General features: G+C 56.8%; 3 protein-coding genes and 1 long non-coding RNA gene across 5 annotated transcripts in view; 3 read left to right on the forward strand and 1 right to left on the reverse strand.

The window, feature by feature from the left end:
* The first annotated feature begins 1093 nt into the window (after nt 1-1093).
* Nucleotides 1094-10228, forward strand: ICAM1 (intercellular adhesion molecule 1). Its single transcript, XM_019659399.1, has 7 exons — nt 1094-1338; nt 2797-3057; nt 7130-7435; nt 7798-8085; nt 8162-8416; nt 8617-8865; nt 8949-10228. Exons 1-7 carry the CDS (start codon nt 1272-1274, stop codon nt 9110-9112), a joined length of 1590 nt encoding a protein of 529 aa, XP_019514944.1. The 5' UTR covers nt 1094-1271; the 3' UTR covers nt 9113-10228.
* A 301-nt stretch (nt 10229-10529) lies between these two features.
* On the forward strand, nt 10530-12764 carry ICAM4 (intercellular adhesion molecule 4 (Landsteiner-Wiener blood group)). Its single transcript, XM_019659400.1, has 3 exons — nt 10530-11027; nt 11146-11451; nt 11585-12764. The coding sequence occupies exons 1-3, from the start codon at nt 10634-10636 to the stop codon at nt 11701-11703; spliced, it is 819 nt and encodes a 272-aa protein (XP_019514945.1). The 5' UTR covers nt 10530-10633; the 3' UTR covers nt 11704-12764.
* Nucleotides 12765-13200: 436 nt separating this feature from the next.
* Nucleotides 13201-18550, forward strand: part of ICAM5 (intercellular adhesion molecule 5) — a 6996-nt gene continuing 1646 nt past the window's right edge. Inside the window, exons 1-9 of one of the 2 annotated variants that reach the window (XM_019659397.1) lie at nt 13202-13389; nt 14255-14524; nt 14720-15040; nt 15695-15982; nt 16347-16601; nt 16719-16967; nt 17457-17699; nt 17789-18067; nt 18149-18385. In XM_019659397.1, the coding sequence (XP_019514942.1) occupies nt 13308-13389; nt 14255-14524; nt 14720-15040; nt 15695-15982; nt 16347-16601; nt 16719-16967; nt 17457-17699; nt 17789-18067; nt 18149-18385 (2224 nt within the window). In that variant the 5' untranslated portion in view covers nt 13202-13307. Of the gene's footprint in view, nt 13390-14254; nt 14525-14719; nt 15041-15694; nt 15983-16346; nt 16602-16718; nt 16968-17456; nt 17700-17788; nt 18068-18148; nt 18386-18550 lie in introns of both variants that reach the window. The other variant, XM_019659398.1, reaches the window with a different exon arrangement.
* LOC109391656 (uncharacterized) lies at nt 13311-14246 on the reverse strand. The gene is made up of 3 exons (XR_002125884.1): nt 14154-14246; nt 13627-13823; nt 13311-13403 (listed from the first exon to the last, which is right to left on the reverse strand). It is a non-coding gene; the product is annotated as an uncharacterized LOC109391656 (long non-coding RNA).

Genomic DNA, 18550 nt, shown 5'->3' on the forward strand with positions numbered 1-18550 from the left:
CTCTGTGGCCCTTCAGTGGTCTCCATGGCGACGTAGAGCACGCCCCACAACAGGAAGCCTTGGGCTACGCGGCTTGGCGCTTACAGACTCGAGTCCCCAGCCTCAAACGTGCTGGATGACTATTTTTTGGGTCACACGCACAGGAGGTGGCCTCACGTGTGGGGGATGTGGGGGCGGCCTATAGAGGAGGGGCTGGGTCTCAAACGCTCTAGTGGAACCAGCCCGCCCAATCCCTGCGCATAGATAACTTAGTGCTAGCGCCAGTGGTTCGAATTTCGGGGTTGGAGTTTCGGGAGCCGCGCGCCGTGGGCAGGCATTTGAGCGTCCCGGTGCCACTTTCGGGCCTAGGGGCTTCCAGTTTCCCTTGGAAAGGCAAGAGCTCGAGCGCCTCCCCTCCCCTGTCTAGGTCTGCTGCCTCAGTTTCTCCGCGTAGCCTGGGAACGGCAGCGGGGGCCCAGCGCGCCAGGACCACGTGGCTTCCTTCCCTTTTCTGGAAGCTGTAAAGACGCCCCCGAGGCCAAGGCCGAAAGGGGAAGCGAGGCCGCCGGAGTGGGGACGCGCATCCGTGGGGGAATGCAGATCCCCGGACGTGACGACGCAGCGCGTCCTCACCCCCGGGTTCGCTAGCGTCTGGGCCGCTTCTCGGGAAATCTGTGTCAGCTGGGTGGGGAAATGCCCCATGGGGGAAGGACGCCCTTGATGGAGGGCCCCCCCGGGAGTATTCCCGGGATCCCACCGCAGTGAGGGATCTATCACTCGGTTCAAGAAGCCCGCTTCAAGAAGCCCGCAGGCGCTGAGGAGTGACCCTGGATTTCGAATCCCCTTGCAGCTAGAAGCCTCAGTTTAACACTCTCTGGAACAGACATAGTAACAGTCCCTACTGCTCAAGGGTACCTATAAAGTGCTCCGCGCAGTATAAACACAGAATTAAGGTTAACCGGGCCCGGGGATGAGACCCCTAGGACCGGGAGCAGCTCCCGGGTCGCTGCAGCCATTGTGGCCCTATTGCTCCAATTTGGAAATTCCGATGCTCCAGTGGCCAACGAGGGTGCACAGCCTCTCCTGGGCTCCGCACCGAGACAATCCGGAAATGCCTGAGCCTCGTTCCGGTGGGGGGTGTTAGGGGAAGGCGCGAGGTTTCCCGGAAGGCAGTACCGCCCCTCGGCCCCCAGTGGCTGGCCGCTATAAAAGGACCTGCGCGCTGCTGGTGTGGTCAGCTCCTCGAACCTCAGCCGCTTCACGTCCCGGTCTCCGCTCTGCCTTCGGTTGTTATGGCTTCGAGCGCCGCCCGACTCCAGCTGCCCGCGCTCCTGGCCATGCTCGGGGCTCTGCTTCCAGGTAAGTCAGAGGTGGAAGATGCCGTCGGGTCAGCGCCCGCGATCAGGGCTGCGCCCTCGGCGAGGTAGAGGGGGACTGGGGACAGGTCATTCCTACTTAGGTAGCTATTTACGGCAAGTTGGGGCTAGAGCCATCCTTTGATAGTCAAGTGCCGTGGGTTCGAATCCAGACCCTGCGTCCCCTCGAGTTGTGGCCTCATGCTATATAGTCTGAACCTCCCAGAGCCCTCAGTTTCTCAGGTGTGAAATGGAGAACGTAATAGTGGCCACTTTGCCGTGGTTGTGTTCTGGCCCAACAGGGCTCCTTCTCCCAGGAACGGGTCAGGTGGTGTGTGGGACGTGGTGCCCCACACTGAGCAGGCTGGGGACCCACCTCCACCCCCCATGCACATTCTGTTCCTCCTCTTTGGCCCTTGGGGAAGTCCAGACCTGCTTCTGCTCAGGGGAATTCCGGGCTGAGAAGTGAGATTCCCCAACCGCTCTCCACCAGCTCCAGCCTGGAGGGAGGGGAGAAGGCGGACAGAGAGTCTCAAAGGGTTGGGGAGCAGGAGACTGGAAGATGGACACCGCGGTTGCCAGCTCCACCGCTTTCTGGCTGATTTACCTCCCCTCTCCAGGCTTCACCATTTTCCTCTGTGAAATGGGAATGATCCCAGTATCACCCTTGGAGAGCTGTTTTCACACCCCTGCACCCCAGGAAGAGTGGGCCAAAGCTGAGGGCAGGAATCTTTGGGGGTAGGGATGGAGGGAGGGGCTCAGACAGACATTTTTTCAGCTTTGGAGACACCAGGATCTGAGGGAGCTAACAATCCACCTCCTTCTTATCTGCAGCTACTCACTCCCTGCCTGGTCCTAGGAGCTACTTGCGTTAGCAGGGGCTGGGGGGGGGGGGAACTATATTCACCCACCTTACAGATGGGAAAATTGAGGCCCAGAGAGGGGAGACCACTTGTCCAAGGGAATGAGGAGCCAGCCTGATTAGAACCCCTCCATCCCCGGAGGGCTGATCCTCTCCACCTGACTTCTTGGCAGGGAAGACACTGACGCCATGTCCCTCCTCTGCTGAGACCTTCCATGTCGCCCCACTGCCCTCAGAATGAAAACACATTTTTGGCATGGCTTACACTGCCTGCATGATCTTCTTGACCTCATTTCCCCTTCGCTCATTAGGCTCCAGACACCCTGCCCCAGGACATTTGCACTTCGTCCTGTTGCGTGGAACTCATTTCCCTTTTCTCTGGATGGCCAGCCCCTGTCACCAAGGCACTATCTGTTCTGTCATCCTGTTTTGTTGTTGTGAAAGCTCTTATTAACATCAGTTATTAATTATCTTGTTTGTTCATGAATTTTTCTGTCTCCCACACCGAAGGCAGAGAGTTTTGTCTTGTTCAAGGATGGGTACCCAAGAATGTTGAACCCAATTCGTAATGCCTTTCCCCTACTCACACTTTTGTTTCAGGGCCTGGAGGTGCCCAAACATCAGTGCACCTCTCCAACGACATCATACCCAGAGGAGGCTCCGTGCAGGTGAACTGCAGTGCCTCCTGTGACGAAGATGCTGTCTTGGGTCTGGAGACTCAGTTGACTAAAGAGGAAGTGAATAGTGGGACCAACTGGAAGATCTATGAACTTAGTGACATACAAAAAGACAGCCGTCCAATATGCTTCTCAAACTGTCACGGTATCCAGACGTCAGCTTCAGTGTCCATCACTGTGTACTGTGAGTGGCTGGGCCCAGGGGCTGGACTAGGCAAGCTGGGTGTGTGAGGTGGGCAGGGGAGTCCCCAGAAGGCTTGGGACTGCTTTTGTTGCTTGGTGGTGGGGCTAGGGAGTCTCACAGAAGGGCAGGTGGACACATCTTTGGAGAGCCTCTTTGTCATTTGAAACCCCTCCTTGAACTTCCTTGGGTGCAGTTAGAGAATCAACAGGAATTCGACACATTCAAGAATGCTGGCGCTCTATGCCTCACTTTTTAAACATGTGATAAGGCCCTAGATCTGACTTTTTAAAAATATGCAAATTAAAACTGGCCCTGAGATAGCATTTTTCACATATTGGCAACAATCAAAAGAATTGGTAACAGCTGATACCAAGACTGGAGGACAGCAGGCAGTCCTAAGACATTGCTGACAGTATGGGAGCCTAAAGAAGCACAACCCCAGGCAGGGAAGGGAGTGTCAGTTCTCCAGATGACACATACACATGTCCTTTGACAGGGAAACTCCACTCCTAGGAACTGGGCTTACATTGTCCCCACGCAGGAGGGAACTGGAGGGCGGAGAGGGGGTTATTCACTGCAGCTTTATTTAGAAGGGCAAAAGTTTGCAAGCCACTCAAATGGCCTAGGGCTGGGAGAGAAACTGTGGTTTGAGTATATGATGGAATAATATGCAACTGTGTACAAGAATGAGGAAACTTCTTGTGTCTCAAAAGAGAGTGTGCTCCAAGGTGTAGAGACAAGTTCAAAAGAAGTAAGTTATGCTCAGAATGAGTGGCATGCCATAATGGGCATTAGGGAGTGGCAGGAAAGGAGTGAAGGAGGCTGTGTTTACTGAAAGAAATGCCCATATTAGCTGGCTTTGAGGAAAAAAGCTCGGGGTGGGGGTGGGGGGCCGCCTCCAGGAGAAGGCAGGATCCAGTTTTTTCCTACTTTTTTTTACTTTGGGCATTTTGAACTGTAAGAATGAGTTACTATGACCAAACGCAATAAATAAAATTCAAATTAGAACAAAACAAACCCAAAAGGAAGGAAGGAATGGAGAGGGAAGGAGGGAGAGAGAGAGAGAGAGAGAGAGAGAGAGAGAGAGAGAGAGAGAAGAGAAGGAAAGAAAGGGAAAGAAGAAACGAACTGGTCAACTGGCTTTGNAGAGAGAGAGAGAGAGAGAGAGAGAGAGAGAGAGAGAGAGAGAGAGAAGAGAAGGAAAGAAAGGGAAAGAAGAAACGAACTGGTCAACTGGCTTTGGGATTAGACAGCCTTTGGTTCCAGTCCCAGCATGGCTCTTACTAAATGGGTGACTGTAAGGGACATAGCTCCTCAATTGACTTTCACATGAGACCTCATGGGATGGGTATAACGACACGGTGAGGCACGAAGGATTTTCCATTTTCACTGTGTCTAGGCAAGGAAGCCTTTAGGCAAATATCAGCGTTGTTTCTGATTTGGAGCATGTTTGAGCAGATGCTGGCCAGGTAAGGAAAGTCCCCAGATGTTCCTGGTGGCTCTGAAAACCCCAGGGAAACTTCCTGGAAGGCCCTTCCACAGCTTGGCCTGATAGTTAAAAGCCCAGCACTCCAGGTCTGAGTTCTGGCTCTGCCACTTTCTCCTACTGTGACTTTGAGCACCCGACCGACTTTCCTTCATTTCTGCCTCTATGAAATGGAGCAGATAGCTGGCACACAGTAGCCATGGGTGTCACCTAGGAGAGACTCTAGCTCGGTCCTGCCCCACCCCCAGTATGAAGATGAGGGCATCCCTGGGTGGCTAAGCTTTCTCTCAAAAGGTGAGAGTGGTAATTCCTGCAGAAGGTAACTGGGCCTTGAAGGATGCGCAGGAATTGGTAGACAGGCATTCTGGGCACAGGGAACAGCCTGGGCAAAGGTTTGGAGTGGGGAAACATGCTGATCTGGGGTTGGGAGGGCAGGAGGGGCTGAACTTCATCAGATTGGTGAGGCTGGAGCTGAGGTTGGGACCTTCTCCTCAGGGTGACAGGGAGCCATGAATGGGTGTGTGAGCCGGCCAGGGGATCTATTGGATTGTCGGAAAAGTCATGACGCATTTTTGCATCGAAAAACATAGAAAAAAATATGTCATGACTTTTCCGACAACCCAATATTAGATAGCAGAAAGCTAGACTTACAGGAAGCCAGAGAGCAGTTGGCTGAGGGCCTTGTCCAGGGCACAGGTGATGTGAGCAGTGGCTGTGTAGAGGAAGGGAGAGGCAGACAAATATTTGAAGAGCAGTGACCAAGACTTTGTGAGGGACTAAAGGCTGAGGGTCAAGGAGACCTGGCCAAACAGACCTCCTCCACCAGTCTGGTCTTCAGGGCAAGGAGCTGGGTTCAGAGGTGTGGGGGCTGAGGTTCGAGGGGGCCTTTGGCTCTGCAAGTTGGGGATTGCAGCAGGTGATTAGAGGTCAGAGCTGGATGTCTGAGGGTTTTCTCGGCCTTTTATTTTAACAGCTTTGAATTATACAATTCAATGAATTTTAGTGTATTTGTAGAGTTGTACAACCATCACCACAATCCAATCTTAGAACATTTTCATCTCCCTAAAAGGAAACATCATGCCCATTTATACTCACTCTCTCAACCTCTTAAATGGATTAATAATAGTCCTGCCTCCAATAGCCCCACTTTACAGCTCAGGAAACTGAGGACCCATTGCTGCAGCCCTGAGGGCTGGGACTGTTCCAGAGGCAAAGTCACTCACCCACAGCCCATTGCAAACAAGCAGAAAAGCTACAAACCATGTCCAGACACTTTAGCAGCATTGCCGAGTGACATTTCAGGTCCTCTTGAGAAGGGAACACTGACTGGGAGTCCTCAGGACTCCTCCTTGGGGGAGTGCTAAGTCCTAGCTCACAAGGGCTCTGCTATAAATTTTCACTGGCAGTCCAGGCTTGGAATTCTGTTACCTCATGCAAAATGGAGACCGCAGCCTACAAAAACCAAGTCCATGGGTTGTGTTTTCAGGGACTGGCTATTCAGAGTTGCGTTTTGAGCATCTGTTCTTATATTTTTAACATTTCAGGGAATCGCACAGCATGTTTGGGAACTTCTTTCTCTTTTTTTTAAAAGATTTTTTTTTAAATTGGGGAATTGGGGGATGGGAACAGCGCTGGGGAATTGGGGGAAGGGGAACAGACAAGTTGCTGTCGTTTTGTTCTTCAGTCTAGTTGTGGAGGATGTTGCTTCACTGGCCCAAGTTGGCACCATCATTGCGCTGTTCCCGGGCGAGGCAGATCAGTCGCCGGCTTCTGGAAGGCCGCTCACGCTGGCTGCTGGCTACACACGGTAGCCCATGGCAACCCACTGCAGCAGGGTCTGCAACCTACGCTGTCGCCGGCGACTCACAGCAGCCCAGCTCCAGGTTGAGCTGTTGTTCAGCATCTTAGCTGTAGAGGGCAGTGTCACTGGCCCTCATGTGGGATCCGAACCGGGGACTTCTGGCATCCCAAACCAGCTCTTAACCAACGGGCCACTCGGCCGGCCCGGGAACTTCTTTCTCATACAAGCAAACTCCTAAAAGGCCTCAAATCAGTGTGGGTGGCTCAACCTTATTCTTTGCCAACAACACCCCAGGGCACAAAGCAGATAAAGACTCCTACCCTCCTGAGCTGACATTCCATGGGGGAAATTGAGAAGAAACAAGTTTACTGAGTAGATGATGTTGTATGTATGTCAGAGGGCGAGGGGTGCTACAGAGAAAAGTAAGGCCAAGGTAGAAGTAGTGGGAGCAGAGGTCTTTTTAAAAACAATCTCTAGTGGACTGGGTAGCCGAAATGTACTGTTTATTTCATAAGACACCTGGTGACAGGCTCTGAGGTTCTCTTCCACTTTTCACTCTTAGATGCTGCAGTGAATAAAGAATTATTTTGCCCTCTTCACAACACTTGGGGACTTCTTACCGGTGTCTCCTGAAGCCCTTAACATTCCTGTCTGGCTTAGGTGGTTTGGGGTGTTTTGGGGAGAGAGTGGTGAAGTTACCTTGGGCAGGTGCTGCTGGTGCCCCAGTGCCCCCTGCTGGCAAGTGTCCTGTCCAGCTCACAGGACACTCCCTCTCCTCCCTCCAGCATTACCAAAGCGTGTGGAACTGGCACCCCTGCCTCAGTGGCAGTTGGTAGGTGAAAATCTCACTCTGCGCTGCCTGGTGGAGGGAGGCGTGCCCCGGCGTCACCTCTCTGTGTTGCTGCTCCGTGAGGAGGAAGAGCTGAGTCGGCAGCCAGCCGTGGGGGAACCCGCTGAGGTCACGACCACGGTGCTGGTGGACAGAGACAACCACGGCGCCAACTTCTCTTGCCGCACGGAACTGGACCTTCGGCCCCAAAAGCAGGAACTGTTCCAGAACAGCTCAGTCCCCAGGCAGCTCCGAACCTTCGGTGAGGCATTGGGGAGGCTGCAGGAGGACAGACTCATATGGTGTTCTGGCTTGGAGTGAGGAGTTCTTGGAAAGGCAGGGCTGGTGGCCATGAGGATACTGAGAAGGTGGCAACTTAGATTGCCAAGGCTTCTGGGAAGAGCATGTTCTTGGTCACTGGGGTGGATGTTGGGGGATGGGGTTCCCAAGCCACAGGACCTTCTGAGAAAGCTGTGACCTGGGGTAAGGGGTGCGAGTGTCCTGGGGCAGGGGTGACCCAGGCCACAGAGTCTCCCGGGAAGAGGAGTTCCAGGTGATGGATTGAAAATGCCCCAGGAAAGGGCTTTAGCCTCCTCTCTGTTCACACCCACCCTCTCTCACCAGTCCTGCCAATGACCCACCCATGGCTTGTTACTCCCCGGATCATGGAAGTGGGCACACAGAAGCTCGTGAACTGCACCCTGCACGGGCTGTTCCCTGCCTCAGAGGCCCAGGTCCACCTAGCGCTAAAGGACCAGAGGCTGGAACCCAAAGTCACGTACAACAAGGACTCTCTCTCGGCTATGGCCTGGGTCAAAGCGAACACAGAGGAAGAAGGCACCCAGCAGCTGACATGTGCAGTGATTCTGGGAAACCAGAGCCGGACAACAAGGGAGAATGTGACCATCTACAGTAAGTAGAGACCAGGAGGTATGGGGGGGGTGTGGCCAGCACTCGGGGCGGGGCTCACCGTGTGCTCTGTCTTTAGGCTTCCCTGCTCCCAACCTGACCCTGAGCCAGTCTGAGGTCTCCGAGTGGACTATGGTGCGTGTGGAGTGCAAGGCCCATGCTAGAGCCATGGTGACGCTGAATGGAGCCCCACCTGGGCCTCCAGGCTCGAGTGCCCAATTCCTGCTGAATGCCAGTGCTGAGGACGACGGGCGCAGCTTCTTGTGCACTGCTGCCCTAGAGGTGGCTGGGAAGGTGCTGCACAAGAACAAGACCCTGGAGCTTCGTGTTTTGTGTGAGTGAGGTCGCTGGACAATGACCCCTAACCTCCAATGCTGAACCCCTAAAACCTAATGAGCTCCTGACCTCTGGGGCCCACCCCCACCCCCACCCTGGTGGCCTCCTCCCTGGGTTCCTACCTAAGTCCTCCAGTCCTAGGTGGTGAGGGGTGTCCTGGTCCTTGACTTTGTCCTTCATCTTTTGGTGTTTCTCCAGATGGCCCCCAACTAGAAGAGAGTGATTGCCCAGGAAACTGGACATGGCAGGAAGGCTCCTGGGAGACCCTGAAGTGCCAGGCCAGAGGAAACCCAATCCCCAAAGTGAACTGTAGCCGGAAAGGGGATGGGAGTGTACTGCCCATCGGGGACCGAATGCTTGTCAATCGGAACATTTCAGGCACCTACATGTGTCGGGCCACGAGCCGTCAGGTTGAGGTCACCCATGAAGTGGTCGTGAACGTGATCTGTGAGTGTGCCAGTGTTCGGGGCTGGGCAGGGCAGGGGCGATGAGCCTGGTTCAACCCTCACTTTCCCCTATTGTTCTCACAGACAAGCAGAATGACATGGTCATCATCATTGTGGTGGCAGCTACAGTCATCTTGGGCACCGTGGTCATAGCCGCTTACCTCTATAACCGCCAGCGGAAGATCCGGGAATACAAGCTACAGAAGGCCCGGGAGGCGGCTGCCCTGAAGCTGAACACGCCACCCTGAACCTGTTGTAGGACAGGGACTCCAGCAGTGGCAGCAGTGCCACATTGAACAGTGGTGGACATATGCCATTCAGCAGTACCTACCTTCCAAGGATGCCAGAGGACAGGACAGAGGCCTCAGGATACACGCAGCATTTAGGGCCATGCCATCTGCACACTGAGGACTCCCAGGCCTCACACCTGACTTGTAGCCACAGGACTGAGCCAAGTCTCGGGGGCAAGACTTAGGACATGACTGTGAGGGATATCAAAGGCTGACCTGGTCAGAGGGGGAGTGATGGAGACCCATACCTCCAACATGGGGACATCCATTTGGGAAACATTGAATCTCTCCCCCCTACTATGTGTGCAGAGGCCCTACAGTTCTAAGAAGTAGCCCTGCCCAAACATGGACAGCACTGAAACACAAACCCCCATACTTCCTCTGACAGATGCCAGCTCTTACAGTGCTGTCCACTGACTGTTTCCAACTCTTGGTGATAACATATTTATTCATTTATTCTTTTACCAGATATTTATTAGTTTCTTTTATGTGGAATAGAATGATAAACAAGACGAACAGAGGTTCCTGCCCTCAGGGAGCCCTCAAGTCTAACCTTATTCAGGGATGCCAAGTACAGTTAGTTGTATGGCTGTGCACTACATTAAGAGTGTGTGGCAAAAAGATCAGTGGGATGGAATTTCCCTCTCCATTGACCAAACTGCTTTCCCCCAGAAGGGGACTAACAATGCAACATATTTTGCATGTTGCTGGTGACATGCCCAGGGACGACCCACGGAGCCCTTACCCCCAGCAATGATGCTGACCTCCGTTAGCCACCTCTCCACCCATATGCATCTCTGCTCGTGCTCACAATGACACTTGATGGCATGCCTAAACATGAGTACCCAGTCCTTGGCAGCTAAACCATGGAGTCCCATGAAACTATGTCCAACCACTGTGTGCCCCTGTTTTGTCCTGCTTGTTTCCACCTCATTGGGACCATGCAAGAACAGAACCCTAGCAGCCCCAAATTCTTGCAGTGATGAGGGCCCTGCAGGCAATGGGGAGGAGAGGCCTCCGGGGACTACCAACTCCAGAAGCCTCTCCCTTGTGCTAATAAAGCTGTTTGATTCAGCCCAGCCTTGGTGAGTTGAGGGGAGGTATCAAGTCTAGATGGAGCCCTGTCTAGCCACTCTACCACAGCCCTGTCCTCTCACTTCCTCCCCCAAGAAAAGGCTGCAGTTTGAGGCCCAACCCTGAGGCCCTAATCCAAATCTGAGTTTATTAGGACCTTCTGAGAAGCTAGTGAAAATTAAAGACCCCTCTGGGATAAACACATGGGCATTGGTTTATAATGGGGTCTGGAATCCCATTGTTGAGTCGAGGGAGGGGGTATACATCTTGCAGGGCTTCTACGACCTCTAGAAGCTTCAGTCTCTCCGGGTGGGACTGAGGAGGCGGGGCTTCGTGTCTCCTTATCTCCAGAGCCAGCCTTGGCTTCCTGGCGCCTGGTCGGTCCCTCAGTTCGGGCTGCTTGCCATGAGGTTTCTGCTCCCCCTCTCGCTGCTGGTTTTGCTGGCGGCCGCCTACCAGGGAGGCGGGAGTGCGCGGAGGCGCCGGGCTGTGTGGACACAAGGCTCGGAAGACAACTCTCCCTCGCCCTCGGACACAGAAGCTCCGTTCCGGGTCCGCATAAACCCCAGTTTCAAGGCTGTGCCGCCCGGGAGTTCAGTGTGGCTCAACTGCAGCAGCAGCTGCCCCCTGCCAGAGAATTCCAGCCTCCATACTGGGCTGCAGCGAGGCCAGACGCTCCGCGGGTCCAACTGGGTATCCTTCCAGCTGCTGGATGTGAGGGCTTGGAGCTCCGACGTGCACTGCTTCGTCACCTGCGCTGGAGTAACGCTGGGGGCCATGGCTAGGATCCACGCCTATAGTGAGGGAAAAAGGCTCAGGCCCGGCTGGGATGAGGGGAGGGGGACAGAAATGGGGCAATTGACAGTCGCACTAGGGGGCGCCCGCGGACTCTGCTCAGCAGCCCCCTCTTGGTTTAGAACAGCCACACAGCGTGATCCTGGAGCCTCCGGTCTTCGAGGGCAGTGAGTACACTCTGCGCTGCCACGTGACGCACGTGTTCCCCGTGGGCTTCCTAGTGGTGACTCTGCAGCGCGGCGACCGGGTCATCTACTCCGAGAGCCTGAAGCGCTTCACGGGCCTGGATCTGGCCAACGTGACGCTGACTCATGCGTTCCCAGCCAGGCCCCGCGACCTCTGGCAGCCGGTGACCTGCCACGCGCGCCTTAATCTCGACGGCCAGGTGGTCCACAGCAGCTCCGCACCCATGACGCTTACAGTCTTCGGTGAGGCACCCTTGTGATCCTGGGGACCTGAAGAGGGGTGGGGAAGGGTTATGATCCCAGGAGGGTGGGCGGGCCGGCCAAGCTTGAGCTCCATGAGGGCTCTCCGTTCCTAATTCTCACCTCCTGCCCCCAGCTTGGAGCACCGCGTCCAAAGCCTTGGCTTCCACCTCCATCGCAGCCCTTGTGGGGATCCTTCTCATCGTGGGGGCTGCCTACCTGCGAAAGTACCTATTGATGCAGTCCCGGCAGTAGAGGGAGTGGTCCATGCCAGCTGAGCCTGAGCAAACAGGAGTCTAGAGTACTTTGGGGGAACCCTGCCTGGATCAATAAAGCCATCCTCGGCCAACCTCTGCTCCGCCTAAAGGTCCCCCATTCGTGCACTGCCTCAGAGAAGTGGTCTTTTTTGGCCTTGTCGCACTTTCTCCAAGTTCCTTGTCTTCTTGAGGTTACCTGAGGTTTCCTCACTCTGGTCCACCTGGGGTGCCCAGAGCCCCAGTCCCTCTGCATTACTATCCGTGTAGTAAACACCTGACCGGTGGCTATTATCAGTGTGGTGCAGACCTGCAACGCGAAGGCGCTGGAGGGCCTTGGGCTGTGGCGGGCGCCTTCACTGTATGGCTTTTCCTGATTGGCTCCGCTGCTACCATCTGATTGGATGTTACGTTTCCTTTCCCATCCCCCCTTCCTGTCTACTTTTGATCCTGCACTTTCCTGTAGCACAAGGGTGGGACAAGAACTGATCCCCGTAGTTCACTTGTTAGCACCGGAAATAAGAGCACAAGTGGGCCGGGTCACATGGACATATTGAGGAACGTGGATGGGCAGAAAAGGTACCAATGTGGTGACTGCGGAGAAAGAGCAATCAGATAGTCCACGTGGGGTGGCACAGACTTGCTTCCTGGCAACGTCCTGATAGTTATCCAGCCTGGTGGGCACATAGGGGTGTCAAAACTTGGGGCCCAGATCCTGGGTCAAAGGTGTCACAGTCGGTCTCTTGGTCTCACATGGACACAGAATCTGAGCACGTACTGGATGCCTGCCGGGCCCGCGTGGTCCAGGGTTCCCACCCGCTGTGCGGAAAGTGGGCTCAAGGGCGTTCTTCCGCGGCTCACGCTCGCACACGCCGAGTAGACACGTGTCCGCTGCACGCTGGGTAAATACAGACTGGGAGCCGAGCCGACCCTAATTTAGACTCCCGCAAACGCTGTGCGCACGCACACGTGTTCCCGACTCGCTGGCACTTTGGTCCCCGCCCCCTCTGTCGCGTGCGGGGGCGGGGGCGGAGCCGGAGGGGACCCTGGGGTCAAAAGGGGAAGGATCAATGCGGGAGGCATCCCACACCCGCCCCTAGAACTGTATCTACACCATCCTGCGCTTACTAAATCAATCCCCGCCCCAAGGGGCGTTGGTGGGAAGGGCTAAATATGGGGGCGGAACTCCGAGTCCAGCTTATTATCTCAGCATGTAAGCTAGGAGTGGGGTGGGGGTTTGAGAAGGGCAACCCAGCATACCCTCGACCTCCGCGTCGCCGCCGGGGATGACGCGGGAGCGCGCGGCCGCCTCCAGAAGGCTTCGGGCGATTGGGCAGGCCTCCATGTAGACCCCGGGGGTCGCTCGCTCCTGCCAGCACGCCTTCACCGAGGCCGGGCGCCTGGTGCACGCTCGCCCTCCCACCTCCCTGCCGCCTCTGCCACCGCCCCCTCCTTGGAAACCAAGTTACCAACGTTAAACCAATCCCTGAGCTCAACTCTGCCTCCTCCACACCCCACCCGCCGCGCCGCGCCGCGCCGCGCGGTCTTCGAGCCCAGCTCAGCGCTTGCGCTCCCCTCGCCTCCTGTGTTTCCCCCGCAGCGGCGATGCCAGGGCCCTCGCCAGGGCTGCGCCGGGCTCTGCTCGGCCTCTGGGCTGCCTTGGGCCTGGCGTTCTTCGGCTTCTCAGGTAAGAGCCCATCCCTGTTCCGGGTGGACAGAGGGGTTTCTGAGGCTGAGAAACGACCACATGCCCCTCCTGGCTCCGCCCTCGCCTGGCTCCCACGCTTCTGCCCCCACCTTGAGCCTTGGGCTTCTCTCTCTCCTCCCAACACACACCCTACACCCTTCGAGATCCTGGGTGCTCTTCCGCACCCAACCTCGCACCCCGGAGACTCCATGTCGCCCTTGTTCCCATCCGGGGTACCTCCTCACGCTCCGTGCACCATGGTCCACGGACTGGCATATTTCCCACTCGCGGCCCACGAACACCCGATCTCCCCAACTGCTGTGACTCAGAGACGCTCTTCTCGCTCCACCTGGAGCCCTGGCAACCGAGTCCCTCGATGTTCCCGCGGTTCCTTCCATGAGCCCAGCCCTGCGTCCTCTTTTCGTGTTCTTCACCTGGGTTTGGAGTCCTTCCTTATCCTTGATTCAGCCTCATCTCCCCTTTGCCCTGGCCTCAACCTCAGTCTTCCCCTCTCCCGGTGAGAATCCTGAGAACCGGTTCGTTTCCCTTCCCCCACCTGAGGCCCCCCTCCTCCCAGCGTTGCTGTGTGTGTCGAAGACCCCGTCTTTCCTCTCATCTTCCCCCATGCCCCCATGCTTTCCCATCACTCCGTAGGCACCTTGGAGACCAGAGCTCTCCGCTGCCATGTCCCAGAGACACTCTTGAGGTTTACACCCTGGGAACGCGCGTCTAAACCTGAGCCTTGGGCAGGACGCGGGACTTACTTCTGAGTTCTTTCCTTACTGCGGCCTCTTCTTATTCCCCGGGAATCCCTGACTCGGTACATGGGTGGCTCCGCGGGCTGAACCCGTGTTTCTCCGGGCAGCGGTCGCGCAGGAGCCCTTCTGGGCGGACCTACAGCCCCGCGTGGCGCTTGTGGAGCGCGGGGGATCGCTGTGGCTGAATTGCAGCACCAACTGCCCACGGCCCGAGCGCGGTGGCCTGGAGACCTCGCTACGCCGGAATGGGACCCAGAGGGGTTTGCGCTGGCTGGCGCGGCAGCTGGTAGACATCCGCGAGCCAGAGACTCAGCCTGTCTGCTTCTTCCGCTGCGCGCGGCGCACACTGCAGGCGCGTGGGCTCATTCGCACTTTTCGTGAGTTCTCAGCAGCCACGCTCTCACTCCATTACTTTCCCTCCCTTTTAGGCCCGCCTTCTGGGTCACGGGGTCCTCCCCTTCAGGCCCCACCCTCTGGATCCCTAAGCCCTCCTCTGTTGGCCCCTGGGTTCCACGCTACGTCCTGCTGAGCTTTGGCGATTCAAGAGCTGTGGTTCCCCCACCCCCTTGCAGAGCGGCCGGATCGCGTAGAGCTGGTGCCTCTGCCTACCTGGCAGCCTGTGGGCGAGAACTTCACCCTGAGCTGTAGGGTCCCTGGTGCTGGGCCTCGTGCGAGCCTCACATTGACCCTCCTGCGGGGCGCCCAGGAGCTGATCCGCCGCAGCTTTGCCGGGGAGCCACCCCGAGCGCGTGGCGCGGTGCTGACGGCCACTGTCCTGGCGCGGAGGGAGGACCATGGGGCCAATTTCTCTTGCCGCGCGGAACTGGACCTTCGACCTCACGGCCTGGGGCTGTTTGAAAACAGCTCGGTCCCCAGAGAGCTCCGAACCTTCGGTGAGTGGGTGCGGAGAGGAGAAGGGGATCCAGAGGGTTCGGGCTGGTCTTTAAGAAGTTTGGAGGCAGAGGGCCGGCCGAGTGGCGCGTTGGTTAAGAGCTGGCTTGGGACCCCAGAGGTCCCCGGTTCGGATCCCACATATGAGGGCCAGTGACACTGCCCTCTACAGCTAAGATGCTGAACAACAGCTCAACCTGGAGCTGGGCTGTCGAGAGTCGCGGCAACGAGGTAGGCTGCAGCCCCTGCTGCAGTGGGTTGCCATGGGCTATCGTGTGTAGCCAGCAGCCGCAGTGAGCGGCTGTCCAGAAGCCGGCGACTGATCTGCCTCGCCTGGGAAGAGCGCAATGATGGTGCCAACTTGGGCCAGTGAAGCAACGTCCTCCACAACTAGACTGAAGAACAAAAAGGACAGCAACTTGTCTGTTCCCCTTCCCCCAATTCCCCAGCGCTGTTCCCATCACCCAATTCCCCAATTAAAAAAAAAAAGTTTGGAGGCAGAGAAATCTGAATTCTAATCCTTACGCCAATACCAGCTGAAAGTTATTTTCTTCTCTGTGCCTTGAGGATAGTAGGATAAGATAGTGCATGGTAAAGCGCTTAGTATATATTCAGTGCTCAATACTTAAGTTCAAGCTCTGTTCTTCGACTCTCAGCACTGTCTCCAGACCTCCCACGCCTCACTGCCCCCCGGCTCTTGGAAGTGGGCTCCGAAAGACTCGTGAACTGCGTCCTGGATGGGCTGTTTCCAGCGTCGGAGGCCGGTGTCTACCTGGCGCTGGGGGACCAGAGGCTGAGTCCTGATATCACCCTCGAGGGGGAAGCGCTCATGGCCACTGCCACAGCCACAGCTAGCGCAGAGCAGGAGGGCGCCAGTCAGCTGGTCTGCATCGTGACCCTGGGGGGCGAGAGCCGCGAGACCCGGGAGAACGTGACTGTCTACAGTAAGACCTAGTGAAATGGGACCTCTGCGGCTCGGGGGTGGAGCCACAGGGACTCGAAGGCGGGGTAATGAGTGGGCGGAGCCTTGTTATTGGAATGGGCGTGGCCCGAAAGTCCCGAAGTGGCGGGGAATGGAGGACTGAAGCGGAATGGTGGGAGAGGCTGAATCTAAGCCACCGGAAGGGAATGTGGCCCGACCACCTCAGAGGGGTGGGTCGAAAGGGGCGGAGCCTGAGTAGCCTGAGAGGCGAGGCAATGGTACCTATGGTTTGACCCCCGCGCTAGGAGAGTTCCCGCTGATGAGGGGCAGCCTTGACCGCGGGAGGGGCGTGGTTAGTAGACTACTGGCAAATGCCGCTTCCCCAGGCTTCCCGGCGCCCCTCCTGACCCTGAGCGAGCCTAGTGTCCCCGAGGGGAAGATGGTGACAATAACTTGTGCGGCGGGCGCCCGAGCTCTGGTCACACTGGACGGAGTTCCAGCCGCGGTCCCCGGGCGGCCAGCCCAGCTCCAGCTAAACGCCACACAGAACGACGACAGACGCGGCTTCTTCTGCGACGCCACCCTCGAGGTGAATGGGGAGACCCTGAACAAGAACGAGAGCGCCGAACTGCGCGTCCTATGTGAGTTGACTTCTTGCCTTCCTCCTCGTGATCTCCAAGGACACTGGCCGTGTCGTGGAAGTGGGGCCTTTCTCACGGTCCACGTGTAGCCTCTCTATCTCACACCCCTGCCCGCAGACGCCCCCCGGTTGGACGATTCGGACTGTCCCAGGAGCTGGACGTGGCCGGAGGGCCCAGAGCAGACGCTGCGTTGCGATGCCCGCGGAAATCCAGCGCCCTCAGTGCATTGTGCCCGACCTGACGGCGGGGCCGTGTTGGCACTGGGCCTGCTGGGTCCCATCACTCGCGCACTCTCGGGCACTTACCGCTGCACCGCAGCCAACATCCAGGGCGAGGCAGTCAAGGACGTGACGCTGACAGTGGAGTGTGAGTGGGGGTGCGCATGGTGCATCTCTGTCTCATTCTTAGAGTCTAGGGGTGGCCAGCCTACAGAGAAGAGTAGGCGCAGGGTCAGAGGGGTGCCTTTGGGCGGGATTTTAGGAAAGGGACTAGGGTGATGAGTGGGGTTGCGGGAAGACCTTGGAGAAAGACCAGGACGAAGGGGTAGGGGTTCCATAGGGGTGTGGTATGTGGTATTTGAGCAGAGTCTTGGAAAGGTGTATGCTCCAAGCCATCTAACAATTTTTAGGCAAAAGACTGGGCGAGGGTCCTGTGGGTGCTTTGTAAAAATAAGAAAAAGGTGCCTCTCTGGGCTCACAAGGTCCCGAAATAGCGCATGGCTTGACTGGCATGAAACCCCCTTGGTTCCACATCCCTGTGTAGGGCATAGTCTCCCCAACCCTTCGTGGCTGCCTTGGGATGGGAAAGAGGATCTATGGACATTAGGCTGATCCCCAAACCCCAAACCCCCTTCAGATGCACCAGCACTGGACAGCATGGGTTGCCCAGAACGCATTACATGGCTGGAAGGAACAGAGGCCTCGCTGAGCTGTGTGGCACACGGGTTCCCGCCACCCAATGTGAGCTGTGTGCGCTCTGGGGAGGCCGAGGTCATGGAGGGCCTGCTGCGTGTGGCCCGGGAACACGCGGGTATCTACCGCTGTGAAGCCACCAATACTCGAGGCTCTGCGGCCAAAAATGTGGCCATCACAGTGGAATGTGAGTGTGGGCAGCAAAGGGCAAGATGGATTATGTCAGGATAACCTTGTCCTGACTTCCAGTCCGTGTGTGACCCCTGTGCTCCCCAGATGGCCCCAGTTTTGAGGAGCTGAGCTGCCCCAGCAATTGGACATGGGTGGAAGGATCTGGACGGCTGTTTTCTTGTGAGGTTGATGGGAAGCCACAGCCAAGACTGGAATGCATCGGTTCTGGGGGCACCAGTGAAGGGGTGCTGCTGCCGCTGGCATCCCCAGAACCTAGTCCCAGAGCCCCCAGCATCCCTAATGAACTGGCACCTGGTATCTACACCTGCAACGCCACCAACCGGCATGGCTCCATGGTCAAGACAGTGGCTGTTAGCGTGGAGTGTGAGCGGGGCCCAGGCTTGTGGGAGTAGAGGGTGCCCCAGGTCTGGCTCCTCCCTGATAACCCCTATGACTGCTTTGCAGCGCCACCACAAATGAATGAATCCACCTGCCCAAGCCACCAGACATGGCTGGAAGGGGAGGCTGCCAAGCTGACCTGCGTCGCTGGAGGTCGCCCCTCCCCACAAGTGCGCTGCTCCAGGGAGGGCGCGCCCCTGTCTCAGCGGCTCCACGTATCCAGACAGGATGCGGGCACCTACCGCTGCTTGGCCATCAACCCGCACGGCACGGACGCCCGGATGGTCACCGTGGGCGTGGAATGTGAGTGGGATTAACACCAGATAGAGAGTACTCGGTCCTCAGAACAGGGACTTGCAGCAGTGGGATTGCCCAGGGGAGCTCAAGGGCACCTCCTTAGTCCCATTTCCGGGGACAAAGAATCCCGGCCAAACTTGAGGGTAATAAAAACTCTAGGGAACAGGAGCC

The sequence above is a fragment of the Hipposideros armiger genome, unplaced genomic scaffold (assembly GCF_001890085.2).
Source record: "Hipposideros armiger isolate ML-2016 unplaced genomic scaffold, ASM189008v1 scaffold_298, whole genome shotgun sequence".
Classification (NCBI taxonomy): domain Eukaryota; kingdom Metazoa; phylum Chordata; class Mammalia; order Chiroptera; family Hipposideridae; genus Hipposideros; species Hipposideros armiger.

Bases quoted from the DNA above. Each gene is read 5' to 3' on its own strand.
- ICAM1 (XM_019659399.1), top strand. From the start codon at position 1,272: ATGGCTTCGAGCGCCGCCCGACTCCAGCTGCCCGCGCTCCTGGCCATG. The intron at 3,058-7,129 runs GTGAGTGGCTGG...TCCTCCCTCCAG, and splicing joins AGTGTCCATCACTGTGTACT to CATTACCAAAGCGTGTGGAA. The intron at 7,436-7,797 runs GTGAGGCATTGG...CTCTCTCACCAG, and splicing joins CAGGCAGCTCCGAACCTTCG to TCCTGCCAATGACCCACCCA.
- ICAM4 (XM_019659400.1), top strand. From the start codon at position 10,634: ATGAGGTTTCTGCTCCCCCTCTCGCTGCTGGTTTTGCTGGCGGCCGCC. The intron at 11,028-11,145 runs GTGAGGGAAAAA...CTCTTGGTTTAG, and splicing joins GGCTAGGATCCACGCCTATA to AACAGCCACACAGCGTGATC. The intron at 11,452-11,584 runs GTGAGGCACCCT...TCCTGCCCCCAG, and splicing joins CATGACGCTTACAGTCTTCG to CTTGGAGCACCGCGTCCAAA.